This window comes from Phyllostomus hastatus, unplaced genomic scaffold (assembly GCF_019186645.2).
Source record: "Phyllostomus hastatus isolate PE091 unplaced genomic scaffold, TTU_PhHast_1.1 phas_scaffold_182, whole genome shotgun sequence".
In the NCBI taxonomy this organism is placed as follows: Eukaryota; Metazoa; Chordata; class Mammalia; order Chiroptera; family Phyllostomidae; genus Phyllostomus; species Phyllostomus hastatus.
The window spans coordinates 7,347,592-7,363,854 of record NW_025334013.1 but is presented as its reverse complement, the minus strand read 5'-3'; the positions used below and the strand labels follow the sequence as shown (position 1 = coordinate 7,363,854).

At 61.9% G+C, this 16,263-nt stretch overlaps 1 protein-coding gene across 1 annotated transcript in view; it reads left to right on the top strand.

Moving 5' to 3' along the window:
* The window catches only part of DHRS3 (dehydrogenase/reductase 3), a 36,849-nt gene extending 31,054 nt beyond the window's left edge, over positions 1-5,795 (top strand). Inside the window, exons 5-6 of the mRNA XM_045858747.1 lie at positions 2,847-2,972; positions 5,310-5,795. Of these exons, the coding sequence (XP_045714703.1) occupies positions 2,847-2,972; positions 5,310-5,394 (211 nt within the window). The 3' untranslated portion in view covers positions 5,395-5,795. The remainder of the gene's footprint in view (positions 1-2,846; positions 2,973-5,309) is intronic.
* Positions 5,796-16,263: the final 10,468 nt, after the last annotated feature.

The following is a 16,263-nucleotide window of genomic DNA, read 5'->3' as shown; positions in this document are numbered from 1 at the left end:
CCTCTGCCCAGGAGGTCTTGGGTTGGTTTCTTTTCATCCGGGCATACAGCAAGTGCTCAATGAGTACACGTTGGATGGAAATGCAGCAGCAGCCATCTCAGTTTTAATAGGGCGCCTGGGCGCAGAAGTGGGCGGGACACTGGCAGACCCCGCCTTCCAGCACTTTAAGACGGAAATGCCAGGTTTTCCTTGTCATTTTTCCTCATTTGTGAGTGTGGGCCCAAACTGCCTGTGTCCCCTTGGGCAAGTCGCTTTTCTGTGCCCCAGCTTCCTCCTCTCTGAGCGGGGGTTGAGAAGAGTGCCCCCTTCCTTCTCCACAGGTTCGAGGCTCCTGTGCGTGGGTAACCACCCTGCCTGGCAGGCAGGGAGCTTCAACAGGGGTGTCCAACCTTATCTCTGTGCCCCACTGGAAGAAGAAGAGTTGTCGTGGGCCACACATGAAATACATTGCAACATGTAATCACGCACACACACACAAAATCTCATAATGTTTTAAGTGAATTTACAGTTTCGTGTTGGGCCGCATTCACGGCCGTCCTGGGCTGCAGGTGGCTGGTGGGCTGCAGGTTGGACGCCCCTGCTAGACGGAGGTTGCGTACCTGTGGAGCAGGGAGCCCCGAGGGCTAGGGAGAAGACCAGTCCGAGGGTGCTTGGTGTTGACTAGCGCCTAGCCAGCTCCCACTTCCTGAAAAAAAGGGAGAAAAGCATTGGCTTCCTCCCCAGCCAGGCTTAGCAGCTTCCCAGGGTGGAGGGCGGGAGGCAGATGTTTAGGGCAAAATTGACGGGTTTCCCGGCAACAGTGGCCATATAGTTGGGTGCTGTTATTCATGCATGGCCGTTGCCTGACCTTCGTGTTCCACCCTCGCCAGACGCTCTACGAACTCTGCCGCCTCTGGCCGCAGCACCCCCGTGAGAGAGAGCTCGTGTCCCCATTTCACAGACAGGGAGCTGAGGCTCAGAGACGCAAAGTGACTGGCCCAAGGCCACACAGACGGCAACGGGCTGGGCGTGCTTCCCCCAGCGTCTGCGCCGCCTCCGTGGGAGTGAAGAGCTGGTGGTTCCCAGATGCCCCTCCCACCCGCCGTGGAGAGAAAGGAGAATGGGGCCCCTCGCCAGCTTCTCCTGCAGTCTGGCCCCGGCCCTCGCCTGCCCTCCCCCCCCCGTAGCAGGACGGGCCCAGGCGAGGCCTGGAAAAGCAGACTGTCTGTAGGGTTCCCACACCAGTGAGCTGCCTCGACACGCTCAGCCCCGAGGGACCCTGGAGGCCGGCCTTCCTTCCGGACTGCAGGCCCCTGGGACCTCAGAGGCATGTTGTGACAGCAAAGGAAGCGCAGGGCGGGGCCTGAGATCCGTAGACTCTCCGAGGCCAACCCAGAGGGCGTGGGGGGCCGGAGAGTTGTCCTTCGCTCGGGGTGGCTCCAGACCCAGGCGACTCACCACCCTTAATCCTCCTGGTGCCAGAACAGCTCACAGGCGCTTTGTGGGACGGAGGTCAGAGCCAGCAGCCTCTGCGCTGGGCCTCCAGGCCCCAGAGGGGCGGGGCAGGCAGCGCGTGAGGGCGGGGCCTGGGGCTCTGTGCAGGCCTGGTTTGAATCCTTCATCCCCCACCCACGCCCCAGAGCCTCAGTCTCCTCCTCTGTGAATCGGAGTGAGTGATCCCCGGTGCACACTTCGCACAGGCCGGGCCCTCGGGGAACGGCATCATTCTGTGGGTCTCCGGTGAGATGCCCGCGAACAGGCACGAGAAGCCCCTGACGTCGCCTATTGGGTCACGTGTTCGTCTGTCCACCGCAGGGAAAGCGCTCCGTAAAGGTGTCCGTGAACCAGGGAGCCAATGAGCAGCAGGCTGGGCAGAGCGGGGCATTCTCCGCAGAGGCCCCGCCTCCAGGCGGGATGAGCAGGGGACCAGCCACTCATTTTCAGCACCCGTTCATTCAGCGAGCATTTCTTTTATTTTTTTAAGAATTTACTTATTTATTTTTAGAGAAGGGGGAAAGGAAGGAAACAGAAAGGGAGAGAAAAACATCGACCAGTTTGACTCTTGTATGCACCCCGGGGACCGAATCCAAAACCCAAGCATGTGCCCTGGCCGGGAATTGAACCAGTGACCTTTTCCTTTGGGGGACAATGCCCAACCCACTAAGCCACACTGGTCAGGGCTCAGCAAGCCTTTTCGGAGCTCCTATTATGTGCCGGACCCAGCCCACAGGGAATACGCTGGAGCAAACCCACCAGGTCTCTGCCCTTGGGGGGGTCAGTCTGAGGGGCAGACAGTGAGACAGTGGTCTCACCGACAAGGACACAGGCAAACAGGCAAGGCCACTCTGGACGTAAACGCCGTGAAGCAAATCCGCAGGGGGACGAGACTAGAGGCCACTGTGAGTGGGTGAGCTGAGACACCTCCTGGGGCAGGCGCTGGGAGGGAGGAGCCAGGCCGGTGGGCCAGCGGGTGAAAGACCCTGAGACAGGAAGGAACTTAAGTGGCAGGAACCGAAGGATTGGCGGGGGCGGCCGGAGCAGAGTGAGTGAGAAGGGGAGGGAGGGGCCAGGCGGTGGGCACTGCCACGCCCCCTCCCCGGGCACCACAGGTAAGCCGGCTCTGGAGCTCTGGGAGCCCCGGGGAGCGACGGAGCCCAGGAGGCTCAGTGGGCAGAGCGAGGGAGTGGGGGTACCCTGACACGTCTGTGGGCAGAGGGAGGAAGAGAGTGAAGATCCCAAACAGGACTCAAGTCTCTCGGTCTCAGGGAGACGCCAAGGGGATGACCCAGACCTGTCAGCCACGGAGGCTGTGGGCAGAAGCACCTTCGTGTCCCAGGGAAATCCACAGATTCTCTTCCTGCCTCCAGGTTCCCCAACCTCTTCCCACCTCTGAAGCCAGAGACGGTGGCCCGGAGGACAGTGGAGGCCGTGCAGCTCAACCAGGCACTCCTCCTGCTCCCGTGGACGATGCACGCCCTCATTATCTTGAAAAGGTATGGGGCCGAGGAGATCGCTCAGGGCAAGGCTCCAGCCAACCACTGTCCCTTCTCCTGGAGAGGAGGCCTCACACACACACACACACACACACGATTGATTAGTCGTGTCTGCTGTGGGCACACACATGCAATCCATTAGTCATGTCTGCTGTGGGCACAAAGACAACAGTGGTGGCTTGCATGCAAGGGTTTCTGTTCTTAATTTGGGGCAGTGGTTCTCAAACTTGCTGGTCTCAGGACCCCTTTACAGCCTTAAAAATTATCGAGGCACCCAAAGAGCTTTAGCTTATGTGAGTTGTATCTACTGCTGTTTGCTGTATTAGACATGAAAATGGAGAAGAAATTTTACAAGATTTATACATGTGTTTATATTTACAGTATTGTTTATTCATAAATAACAATAAAAATCTGTCAACATAAATGATTTTTTTAATGCAAAGTCAGTAAATTTTCAAACGAGAAAAATGTAGCGAGAAGAATGGCATTGTTTTACTTTTTTTTTTTTTTTTGCGAAGCTCTTTGTTGTGTAACATAATTGAAGACAACTGGGTTCCCATGTCTGCTTCTGATTTGAATCTGTTGTGATGTCACACGTCCTTTCATCTGTGCAGCCTCTGGCACACTCAGGCGAACGGGCGCGAGAGAAGGAGCGAGCAGGCAAATGACATCTCAGTGTTGTTGTAGAAGTAGTTCGACCTCGCAGAACCCCCGCAGGGATCCCAGGCACCCCAGGGGTTCCTGGGCCACCACACTTTGAGAACCACTGCTCGAGCCTCACCGTCGGCTCCAGGCTTCGGGAAATTTCCCCTAATGGGGAAGACAGAGCTTCTGATGCCAAAGCCTCAGGGTTCACGGACACGTCACAGTGCTGGTCGGGTGGGGCCCCCCAGGGCACACCCCCAGGGGAGGAAATGGGAGCTTATGGGAGAGATGGTCCCCCTGCAGAGTCTGCCCGGAATCGAATCCTTTAGAACTTCCCTGACTTTGGACGGCGAACCCTTTGCATCGGAGTCCCGTGCCGAAGGGGCCGCTCCATCCCGCCCACCCACGGTTGTGCTCCTGGCTCCTCTGGGCCCCCGGCCGTCCCCGGCCCCACCCCCTGGCTGACCGAACCCCTCTGATCCGGAAGGCCTTTTCGGGAAGTGAAACACCCCAGTTCCTTCACCAGACCCCGACTCCCAGGAAACCAGCTTCCCCTCTGGCTGCAGGTCACGTGGGCTCCGACTGTGCACACAGAAACCTCCTGAGGGAGGGGACGCACCAACCAGTCCTTTCTCCTCCAAACTCAAAGCCCTTTCAGAGACACAGAGCAGAGGACGGGGTGCGGGGGGACGCGGGAGGCACCTGAGGGCACAGTGCCTGGCCTCCCTTGGTGCATACATACCGACCGTTGCTCTGAGATGCTCCTGGCTACCTCTGTGCGTCCCCAGGAGAGCAGGGACTCAGGCTGGCACCAAAGCCAGGCTGCCACCTCCACCTCAGGGAGCTGATTAGAAGCCTTTCCTACATTCTAAAAAAAAAAAAGCTGGTTTGTCTAGAACATCCCGGCACTCTGACAGTAAGCTCCCAGCCACACAATTTCTGTTCTGTCCCCTGCAACTTCCCCACAGGGAGCAAACACCACCCTCCTTCCCATTCCCTGCATTCCACCTTCTCTTCACCTACCCCAGGAGAAATCTTTACAGGTGCAACACCATTGCCACCACCTCCAGGAAGCCTTCCAGATTGCCCTCGCTGGAAGGGGGCCTTTCCCATCTTAGTTACACCCAGTGTGGGCCAGGGCCCTTCAGTTTGATTCAACAAATGGACTGAGTCCCTCTCGTGCCTGGCCCAGTGCTAGGGACCGAAATCAGGGGTGGGTGACATATCTGCCACAAGGTCCCGCATGAGCTTGACAGGTAAACAGTGAGGACAACGCCAGGGCTTGGCGGGGAAGCAGTGGACTGTGGGGAGCCCGAGGAGGGGCCTGGGCGTGAGTGCGGGAAGTGTCCCTGCAGGAGGTGACGCCCAGCCCCTAAGTGCTCAGCCCCACACAGTAAATATTTGCTGAATAAGTGGCATTTGGAGTTCACTGATCTCTGAGATACCTGTGGGCCCTGAAATGCAAAGAATGTGGCTTTGACAGCTTATTTTTCCTGCCTACCCTTTGCCTTGTGAACAGTCATTTGTCTACTTACTCAAAAGTGCTTCCTCCGTGGAGGGGTGGGCGGGGGTGGCGTGTGGGCATCCCCCCACTACGCCATCTGGGTGGCCACTAGTGACCCAGCGGCTGGTCCCGCACCCCACTGACCATCTTTTCTTTCTTTCCTCCTCGCCCCACCCCCACCCACCCAGCATCCTCCCACAGGCCGCCCTGGAGGAGATCCACAAATTCTCAGGAACCTACACCTGCATGAACACTTTCAAAGGACGGACATAAAGGCACGCTCGGAAGCCACAGAGCCTGCAGGGACCGTGGCCACCTGGGCACACTTCTGCGGGGTGAGCAGGACTGCCCCCTCCCAGGGAAGAACCTGCCTGCCCCCTAAGCCAGCCACAGGACCTTTGCACAGGACGGACAGGCATGACTCCGACCCCCATGGGGAGGCAGGAAACCAGCCAGCAGCCGTCTTGACGCTTTTGTACATTTCTAATTCTGTAGAGTTTATTGTTAAATTGCTTCTCAAGTCTAATCAGCCTCAGCAGCGTGCAAAGACTATTTTCTGGGGGGGGAGGATCTGGGCGCAGGTGCTCCCCCTTTCCCTCCAGAACCCACTCATCCTCAGCTTCTGCAAACCGGTGGAGCGGCAGGAACGGAAAATAAAGAGATGGCTTTTGCGAGTTCCTTTGTCGCAATCCTTGGCCCCTGGTCCTTGGTGGGCAGAGGGGAGGGGACCCATCCCAACCACAAAACCCCATCCTTTGCGAGAGAATCGGTCTGTTTGGGGTCCCAGCTGCCAGGAGTGAAATGGGCAAGAAAGAGCTCAGGAGAGGTGTCAGAACCCGGGCCTGGGTACCCGTGGTCCTTGCGGACTTGGCCCTGCTCCCAACAGGCACGGGTTAGGGGACACTTTGCCTCCCCACCCACTTCCCTGAACAGCCCTCTCTCCACCACCCTGCCATGGCTCCACCAGCCATGAAGCCATTAGTTTGGGAGGGCAGACCCAGTCTTTACTGAGCACCCACTCCCCACCTAGCACACACTGGGTGCTAAGAGGGGAATGTTATCAAGAAGCCATAACTCTGAAGACCTCCAGCACCACAAGGCCAGCGCTAAGGGGGTGCTCTGGGCCCCCTGTGCACAATTTGATTGCAAAGGATAGAAGGGAAATAACAAAGGAGGGAGGGGCCTGGGAGGGGCTGAGGAGACTGACACGGGCTCAGCCAATAGGAAAAGTGACAGCTGAGGAGAGGTGGGGAGAGAGGCCCCTAGTTCCTCTGGGGTGCATTCTCCACTCCTGCAGCAGCGTAATGAACCTGACCTTGGGCGCAGGTAGACCATGGAATCTCATCTAAGTAGCCTCTGTCTACACAGCTCTTACGGGAGGAAGAGAATTCAGGGAGGGGAGCAGGCAGCAAGAAGGTCACACATACAACGGAGGAACTTCCTTCCCTGAGGGCTGCTTAAAGCCTGTAGGTACGCGCCACCCACACTTGAGGAAGACCAGCCTCGCAGCCTGGATGATGGTCAGCCTGGTCCATGGGCAGAAACGCCACATCGTGACTACGTCCACTGTTCACGGAGCGCCTCCCGAGGACCACCGTGTCCCGAGACATACCACTTCCCTGTGATTGCCCACGGTCCCCGGCAGCTGCTAACGACGGCAACACAGCTCTTGGGGACCCCTTCGAGGACTTTCAAAGTCCACAAGGTGTTTTCAGCCAGGATATGACCCCTAGGTCTCATGCCACCTGCCCCGGGAGGGTGGCTGCCACTCTGCTCTGTGTCGCCTCCACTCGGGAACCCTGGCTGATGGAAAAGCCACCGTGGGTGTGGACGATGTCCTCCCCTGGCAGAGGTGGACTCACCCGACCACCCGCACACGGACTCTGAGAGTTTCTCCTGGGAAACAACACGTCACTTCACTTGCGTTTCATTGGCCAGAACGGGTCATGTGGTCAAGGTGGCCGTGGATGCAGCCGGGCTTGCAGTCCCCACGGAGGAGCGCTTGGGAGTTGGGACCCGTAACACAGCCTGTCCCACAGCCGAACAAGATGTGCATAGGAGCCAAAGGAAAAACTGAAGTGCAGGCCGCGGGGGGAGGAGGCAGACGAGGCCGCCCTGGGGGCGACGTGGTGGCCTCTCGGGGGCCCACACCAGGTGCTGAGCAGAGGGCCAACGAGGCACTGACCCTTTTTTTTTTTTTTTTGCAGGGGGGTGTCAGACCATTTTGCGGGTGAGAAAACAGGCTCACAGCAGGGAAGATGCGTGCCCGGGTCTGTGGGGCCATGAGAGCCAGGGCCAGGATTTGAACCCGGCTCTACCTGACCCCCCAGCCCCCTTGCCTACTGCATCACCTTCATTTTGGTCCTGGAGGACAAGGGCCACCAGACTGTGGGGGAGCAGGGGAGAAAGGCGCTAACGGGGTCCTCCTGGCGCCCTGGCCAGCCAGCTGAGGTCGGGCCCGGAGTGTCCACAGCCACATGCATCACCCCGCACGGGGACCTCAGGCCACCATGGTGGGCTCCTGGGCTCAGCCTGCCCCACTGCTGTGCCGGTGCGCAGGCAGGGCCTGTCGCTGGTGCTCCCAGGAGATCAGCTGGGGACAGACCCATCTCAGGGAGCGGGGCTGGAAGAGGAGGAGCCCTGACTTCTCCGAGCATTCCTGAGCAGCAGGCCCTCGCCGAGCCTGCGCCGCAGTGCATGCGCCCAGTCCCGGCTCCGCGCTCACGGCCTGGCCACAGGCCAGCCTCCTGGAGGGGGTTCGACGCCTGAGGTTTCCGTGAAGTTGCATTTGGCCTGCAGGCCTGGAACGCGGCGAGGACCCCGGGGGTCTGAGGGGGCGCGGGCCCCGCCAGCCCTCCGCAGGGCCCACTGGGAACACAGTCTCGGTCTTGGCCGCCGTGGGGCCTTGTGGCTGCCCAGAGCCCCAGGGCCTGGTCCCACCCTCCCCCCTCCCTCTCCGATTGGACACTTTTAGTCTTTTTCTGGATCTTTTCCCAGAGGAACCAGGGAAAAAGCCTTGGGCAGGTTCCCAGGAGGCCCATCCTTGTTCCTCCCCGAGATGGTTTGGCTGCTTGGAGAGCTTGGAGAGGGAGAGGTGAGCGCTGGTTCTGTCCCTCAGGCACAGCCCAGCGGAGCTCTCTGGTGCCCCAGACCCCATGGGCCAGGATGGGGTGTGCCCGCCCTGGGAAGCAGACCTGGGCCCTGGGAGACGACCTGGTTGCCGTGCCGGGGGTGCTCCTCCCCATCGCCAAAGACCCGATCGGAGGTGGGCACCCGGCCCGGGAAGACGCAGGCCCAAACCGTGCTGTGACGTGGTTCCTGGCGACCAGGCTCTCTGCCCTGACACGGGTCGGGGATGGAGTCGTGCAGCCACCAGCCTGCTCCCTGGGCCAGGATGTTCTGAGAGGTGGACTCTCTCCTCTTCTCAGACCGAAATGATGGCCAGGTGCAACCAGAGTGACAGAAGGTGTTTCTGGGCTGACCGCAGCGCCCCCACCCCCAGCCGTTCTGATGAGCACACAGCCCACGCCCCTGGGGATACCCCAGTCTGATGGGGGACCCAAAACAGAAGCCAGGTCCCAAACAGACAAATGCTGCTGCCCAGGTGCAGAGCAGCACAGGGGGGGAAAGGCAGTTATAGGTGGGCGGACGGGCAGGGCTCATTCAGGGCGCCAGGGGGGCTCGCCCGCCCACCACAGCCTCTCTGGGACTCCTCCCCCTGAGCTGTCTGCCCTGCCCCAGAGCAGAGCGGTACAGGCATTGGAGTAAGAGCTCAGAGGTCTGTCCGTGAAGAGACCGTCTACATGTGGCCACATCTTGCTTCAGGCGAAGCCAGGCCCTTGGCGTCCCAGTTCCTCGATGCAGAAGGAGCTTGCGGGCGCCCCGCCACGCTGCACGCCCTTTGGGTAGGGCTGTCAGGCTGCGATCTGATTGACTGCACCCGACATCCGTTAATGCACTTCTGTACGGAAACCCAGGGCTGCCTGCTGTGGGCCAGAGCCCGGCCTGGGGGCCTCTGCCCCGCAGGCGTGTGGGTCCCGTTGTCCCCTCCCACCCCCCACCTCTTCTGCTTGCCCCGAGGCCCCCAGCTTCCAGCAACACAACGGGCACTGAGTGCCCAGCTGCCGCCAGCCCACCGGGAGGCTGGGAGTCTCCCCGAGGCCGAGGACCAGGTGTTTGGGGGCAGGGACCCAGACTCTGGGGTTCCACCTGCTCTGCGCCCCCCCTCCTGTGTGTGACGTCACCTCTCCCACCTGCAGGGTGGACAACGTGTCCCTGCCCTCCTGTATCCAGTGCGAAGAGGCCTCTAGAAACTGGAGGGGACGGTGTGATGCTGGCAGTTCCCATCGCTCGCTCCCCGGCCCCCTGCTGCCCCCAGGACACCTCTCGCTGCAGGAGAGCCGGGAGGTGACCCCGCTCACCCGCCCACCTGGAACTGTTTTCTCCCCTCCGTGCTGCCCAGCACCTGGGCAGCAGGGTGTGCCCCCTTGGGACCTGGCTTCTCTTCTCTGTCCCCCGTCAGACTGGGACAGCCCACCTTGGCCTGGGCTGGGGAGCGGGGTCCTTCAGGGCCTGTTGGGCTCCCTGCTGGTCGGTGTGGGCGGAGGCCGCGGCTGGGGGAGGCCCCTGAGGAGGGCTGAGGAAAGGGGCCGCATGCGGAGGTGCTTCATCGGGAATGGGACCCCGTCTTCCAGCGCCCATGGGGCAGGGTGGGACACTTCTCTGGCACCTCTGCCGTGGCTGCCCGTGGGCAGGCCCTTTGCGCCCAAGTCTCTCTGTGCTCGGGGTGAAAATAAGCCCAGAAGTTCCAGGAGCAGTCACGGCCGGGGGTGGCGGGACGGCCACCGCCCTGCTGGGAAGCTGCTCTGGGTCCGGTGATCCCTCGGGTGCGCGGCCGGGTGCAGAGGCAGGGCCCTCTGAGAGCCACCCACGCGAGCTGTGGGGAAAAGCCCGACGGGGTGGCTCAACCTGCCTCTCCCCTCCTCCTCCGGGTGCTGGCCAAGTGCACAGCTGGGCGACCCGGGGTCAGGACTTCTCTGGACCGAGGCAGCGGGGCGGGGCTCTTTCTGCGGGGATGCCCACGGCCCTGTGCTCACACGGGCAGCTGCTGAGAGGCCCCCACCGCCCGCCCCCACCTGCAGGCACCGCCGAAGACGTCCCCTGCCTCCCGGGAGCGTCTCACCTGAACCCGCGTCTCTGCCTTCCACCTCCGCCGCCTTGGGCTCATTTCCTGCATCCCCCACCTCGTCTCTGCACTTGCCACGAGGACCGGCGCATGGAACAGCTTCAGGGACTTACAGCTCACACGGCACATGGGAGGTGTGCGATCCGATGAGCTCCGCGCCTTCCCGGGCTGCGCAAATGTCACCACGATGTCTTCGGGGACGTGCACACAGGCCGTGGTCTTCTGTGTCTGGCCCCGGGTTCGTCCTGAAGTTGCAGCTGCGTTCCTCCCCACGACGGCACAGCCTCCCTCTGTGCGAGCACCGCGCGGGCGCGCTAGCCCGGTCCCGTCTCCAGGGATGTTCCGAGTCAGAGCCCTTGTTCCTTGCTGCGCTCTCGGCCTCTGCGACTCTCTCTGCCCCTCTAGACGGCGCGCTCCAGGAGCACAGGGTACCGAGGGAGGGCAGGGCACGGGCGACACTGGGCAAACACTTCTGTCCCAGTGGAGAGGGACAGAACCTTCGTCACAGGCAGCCGACATCGGTGTCTGGCCTTCCTCCCAGCACACCCGTCCTCCCTCCACCTTCCCTTAGGCGTCCAGACGGGGCCCGGGAGTGGGAATAAAAGACAGGCGTTTGGTGTTACACGTGCTGGGCGGGCCAGCGGGCTTCTCACCGGCGCTGTGGGCATTTCCCAACAGAGTGGGGAGGATTCTCTGTTGCCCTGGGGTACCCATCCTGGGCACTGCTGGCTGTTCGGTGGCATCCCTGCCCCTGTCCCTTCCCCTTCTCCTTGTGACAACCAAAAACAGTTCTGGGAGTGTCGCCCAGGAGCTAATTCGCCCCCACTCGGGAACCCCTGGTCTACACGCATTTTCGAGTGTCTTTTACATCACAGCCCAGAGCGGTGGGACTCGACCTTGAAGAGCAGAGGAGTCTGAGGCCCAGAGAGTTTGGGGGCCTGAGTACAGAGCAGGGATGTGACGCTCCCGCCCCCAGGGGAGGGCCCTGAGCCCCCGAGCAGGACGCAAGAGGCCTCCAACTGCCCCGGGGCCTGCTTCTCCGTTTAAAACTCCCTCGCGCCGCCCTCTTGGCCAGCGCAGCCAACGCTGCAGAGTTCTCCGGGCTGCCCCCCCCCCCCCGCCCCCTTCAAATCCTTATCATTCCTTTCATTTTTCAATGTTCACGAGACAAAGGAAATCAGCACTTGGAGGAAGACACAAGCTGTGTTTGTTCCTTAGCTGCTGCTGAGATGTAACCGGATCCCACTCGGGGGGTGGGGGGGACACTCTGGGGCTACACACAGGGCCCCGCTGTGGGCACGTTAGGGTCCAGAGCCCGGGCGCACCGAGAGGCGGATGAGGCAAAGGTCCCCCAAACGCCGCGGTGGGGGCCCACGGCGATGGGCTTCGTGTGGGGGCAGGCAGGCTGGGTTTTGGCCCGGCTGGTCCCTGCTCAGTCACGCCGGGGGTCCCCAGGGGCCGAGGACCAGCAGATGACCGGTGCGGCTGGGTGCCACGGAGCGAGCAGAAAGGGAGGAGGCTGGACTTCGGGCCCAGGGACATCTGGCTCTGCAGGGCCTGGGGCAAGTCACTCACCCTCCCCAAGCCTCCGTGTCCACGTTTCCAGGGTGACACCAGCAGCCTTGTCCTCCGTGGGGTTTTGTTGTAAAAATCAAGTAACATACACAATGAATGCATGTATGCTTGATGTTGATAATTAGCAACTCACAGATGAATAGATGTGTACTGCTGTATGCGTTTTGTAATTATTGCGTTATTTGTGTGGTTGGTATACCTGACAGCCCCTCGGTGCTTCCCGGGTATTTGACAGTGAACTCCCGCCAACAGTTTACAGGGAACGGAGGCAGAGAGAGCTACAGCCGCCCACCCAGGGCTCGCGACACAGCCAGCAATGGGCAGAGCCAGGATCTGAGCCCCAGAATCGGGTGGCAAAGCCCGTGTGCTTAACCCTGGGTTTCCTGGCTCCTTGACTGAGAAGCCTAGTGAGGCTCCTCGGAGGCTCCCTAGATGGGCCTGGAGAGAGAATGGAGTACAACCCCGTCATCGTTCCCCCATGCTGCCAGCTGGCCGCGCAGCGGGGCCTCTTTCTGGCCCATCCACGTCCCTGGTGCCGCCAGATTCCGACACCCCTGGGCTCCCACGCACTGCTGGTCCGCTGCAGGTGGGCCCGGGCAGGCCAGCCCCAGGCAGCCAGCTGAGGCCCTTCCATGACCAGGCACGTTCAAGGTGCGTGTCCTTCCAGAGCTCCCTGAGGTCTGCCGGGCCCTCTCCACTGTGGGCCCAGGAGGGAGGGAGCGCCCACGTCTTCCGTGCCCCGGCCCATCCTCAGACTGACTGTCTCTCTCTCTCTCTCTCCCTGCCCCAACACCCAGGGCCTGACGCAGAACCTGTGCCCACGGCAGGTCGCTCCCTCTTGCCAATTTCCAAGCCCCTAAAATGTTCCTCACCCTCTGCCAGGTGCTCTGGGGACACTTTATTCACAGGATGCCCCCCCGGGGGCGTGCACAGCGGTGAACAAGGCAGGAGCCTGCCGGGCGCCAGCCAGGAGGTGGAGTTCCCTTCCCGCGTTTTCCCCAGCACCCCCTGGCCCTCCGCCCCTCCCACCCCCCCAGGGCGCAAGGGGCGGGCAGCTTCTTGGTCCAGGTTCCCAGACAGACACTGCCTCTACCTGCAGAGTTTCTGGAATGGACGCTGGATGCTCAGAGTGGGCTGGACAATCAAAACCCAGGCTTGAGACAGGGCAGAGGCTGGACCACAGCCCCCAGGGCTGCCACAGGACAGTCTGGGCCTGGGTGACCCTGTGGCCTGGGACACACCCTGCTGTTACCACCGCTGGAGAGAGCCCTCCCCACCCCCGACACACACACTTCTCAGTATCACTGGTTTGAGTCAAAGGCTGGGGGGCATCTGACGGCAGAACCCAGGCCTCAGCAGCCAGGAGTGGGGAGAACACACAGGGAGGCTGTTTATCAGCGGCACTCAGTCCGGAGTTGTCCTGGAGCCACCCTGGGCCTCGGACAAGGGCTGGTGCCCTGGCCGGCAGACGGCTCCCCACGGGACAATGGCAGACTCCCTGAGTGGCGACAGGTCCTGCCCACAATTCTGGCTTAGGCAAAAGGAAGGAGTCATTAGTTCACATAACTGGAAGGCCCAATGATAATTGGTTTCAGGTATGGCTGGATCCAGGGGTGCGAGCCGTGTTTCCAGTTCCTCTTTCATGTCCTTCAGTTCCACATCGTCTGGGCTGGCTTCGCCCTCAGACATCTTGTTCTTAGCGATGGCAAACTGGCCGCTCAACTCTGGCCCCACACCCTCCCAGGTTCAAGGTGAGTAGGAAAAAAAAAAAAAGACTCTAGACGCTTTCTGGTCATCCAGCATTAGTTCTGATTGGCTTGATTTGAGTCACATGTCCACATGCAAACCAATCACAGTGAGCAAAGAAATGCAGTGCTCTGATTGGCCAGTCCAGAGTCATGTGGTCTGTGATTACAGCCCGGGAGGGAATCACCCCACTGAAACCCGTGGGCTGAGAGTTGGAGAGGGGTGGTTCCCTGAGCCCAGGGGGTGCACCGGCTTGGAGAAGGGCGAAAGGAATCTGGGTAGCAAAATCAGCTGTCGCTGGAATGGCCATGGATGGACGTCCCATCCTGATTTGCCTCTGGGCCTTTCAGAGTGACAGCTGGTCATGCCTTGATGGGCAGCCCCGAGTTCCCAGAGGGAACTTTGGCCTCTCCTGACTGACAGTTGGCCAGTGTGGTGGCAGGCAGTTGGCAGCGCTGCTCTTGACTCCTGGCCCCTCCTGACTGGCAGGCAGTGGGCTCCCGGGGGCGGTTGGCTGGTGCGCTGCTTGGCACTTGACTGACTGGCCCTGTCTGGCAGTCCCTGGAGGGGCTGCCTTGAGTGGGGGGGGGGGCAGATCTGCTGGGGTCCAACCATCCCCCTCCGCCTCTGCCCCTCCTGGCTGCACCGCTTAGAAAAGCCTTTTGTCCCTGAGTGCTAGCAGGGGCTCCCGTCCAGGGGAGCAAGAGGCCGTTCGGGGCCAGCAAAGCCTTCTGGGAGCCAAGGACAGTGGCTCTGGAATGCAGGGAATCGGGGACTATCGGATGGGTGCACGGTTGCCCCTGTTTACTTGCTGCCCTTCAACTTCCCACAGACGGCTCTGAAAGGCCCACTGTGGTCAGGCACTGGTGGGGGGGGGGTGGCAGTGAACTTAGTAGGCAGAGCGTGTGTTCCCTGAAACTCCCGCCCATCGGGGAGGAGGAGCCCGACCGGTGTGACGGTGCGTCGGACGTGCGGCGAGTCAGACGGGGCTCGGACGGCCCCCCGGGGAGTGAAGTGCAAACAGAGGCCCCGAGAGTGTCCTTTGGGAGGGCCCGAGAGAAGGCCCAGCCCAAAAAGTGTTCCAGGCGACGGAGGGGAAGGCACGAGCGGCTGCAGGACAGGCCGTGTGGGCAACGGGCCACCACGCCCTGGGCGGTCGGTGAGGCCAAGCTGAGGGCGACGCGATGGGCCCCGGTAAGGGTCCGGGCGGGACCTTCTGCCACGGGCACAGCGACAGGATCAGATCTGCGCTGTAGACGGGCTTTCCAGACTCAGGAAGAACCGACCGTGGGGGACACGGGCAGAAGCGGGGAGCCATTCCGTTATCTAGACACGGAGGGCGGTGGCCCAGGGCAGGAGGGGCGGCTGCAAAGCAGTGGGCGATTCGCCCAGTGGCTGCAGGTGGGACCTGCCGGCCTGAGAGCTGCGCCCCGCTCTTCCGTCAGCACGCGGCTGCCCTCCTGGAGCTTCCCCAGGGGGATCGGGTCAGTGCCCGGGGAAGGGGCTCCCCGTCTGCACACACCCCGCACGCGCACACACCCGCACCCACGCGCACCGTGACGGTGGGCATCGGTCTGACGGAGACAGTAGAGGAAGGTCACTTGGAGATGCAGGGCAGGGGGCAGGGGGCAGGGGGCGGGACAGTGCGTTCTTCCCGCACCTCTGTGTCTTCACCGGTCAGGTTACCACGCGGCGCTCTCCCAGGGCTGGGAGAGGGTTTCTGTGAAGCGGGGAGGAGTGGAGGTTCTGGGGCCAGGGCGGCCTGCGCCGGAATCCTCGCCCCGCCAATCGGCCACCAGCAGAGCTAAGGAGGGTGGCCTGGCCCATCCTGGCCCCATCTTTGGGCCACAAAATGGGGCTGCCGCATGGATTGTGGGAGATCACACGTGCCCAGTGCTTGGCCCCGCGCCAGGGTGGCCGTCCCCACAGTCCTGGCTGCCCTCTGCTCTCCACCCCTCCCCGCCCCTGCCCTCCTTACCCCACCCGTCTCCCGCCGTCCCCTCCCTCCACGTCCTCGCCACACGCCAGGAAAAAGAAGGCTAAGACGAGGGGGGGTCTGCACGACCAGCCTCGGAGAGGCCAGGGCCGGCAGAAGGCCACCCCAGGGCCAGGGAAGGAGGCCAGCCTCCTCTCCGAGACCGGCTGGTCCGTGCGTCCGGCCCCTGCCCCAGGCCAGGATGACAGATGGCCCCGAAGGGAAGGACACCGTCTAGGGAGCAGCTGTGTGTTTGGCGGAGGCCGGCAGGGCGGAGCGCCTTCTGAGGCCCGGCCCGGCCAGGGACGGGTGTCTGGGGGCCCGGACCTCGCCAGCAGCCGGACTGCGTTTTGGTCACTGAAGATGGGAGGCTCGGGCCATAAATCACTGCCCGGCGGGGCAGCCCGCCTCTCCCCCAGGGCAGCCCGCGGGCCTGAGGCCTCCTCAAGGCCAGCGTGTCCCCCCCGCCTCCCGGCGCGGGCGGGAGGTCTGGTGGCGGCTTGGAAGCCCGGTGGGGAGGCGGGGGAGAGGGGCGCGGGGTCTGGGGGCCTGGGTTCAGAGCAAGGTTAGCCAAATAGTGGATAAATTAGGCGAGGGAAACAGACAGCATCCCTCGCGGTGAACTTTTCACCCAGCTAACCTGCTCCTCGCCCACTCTCAG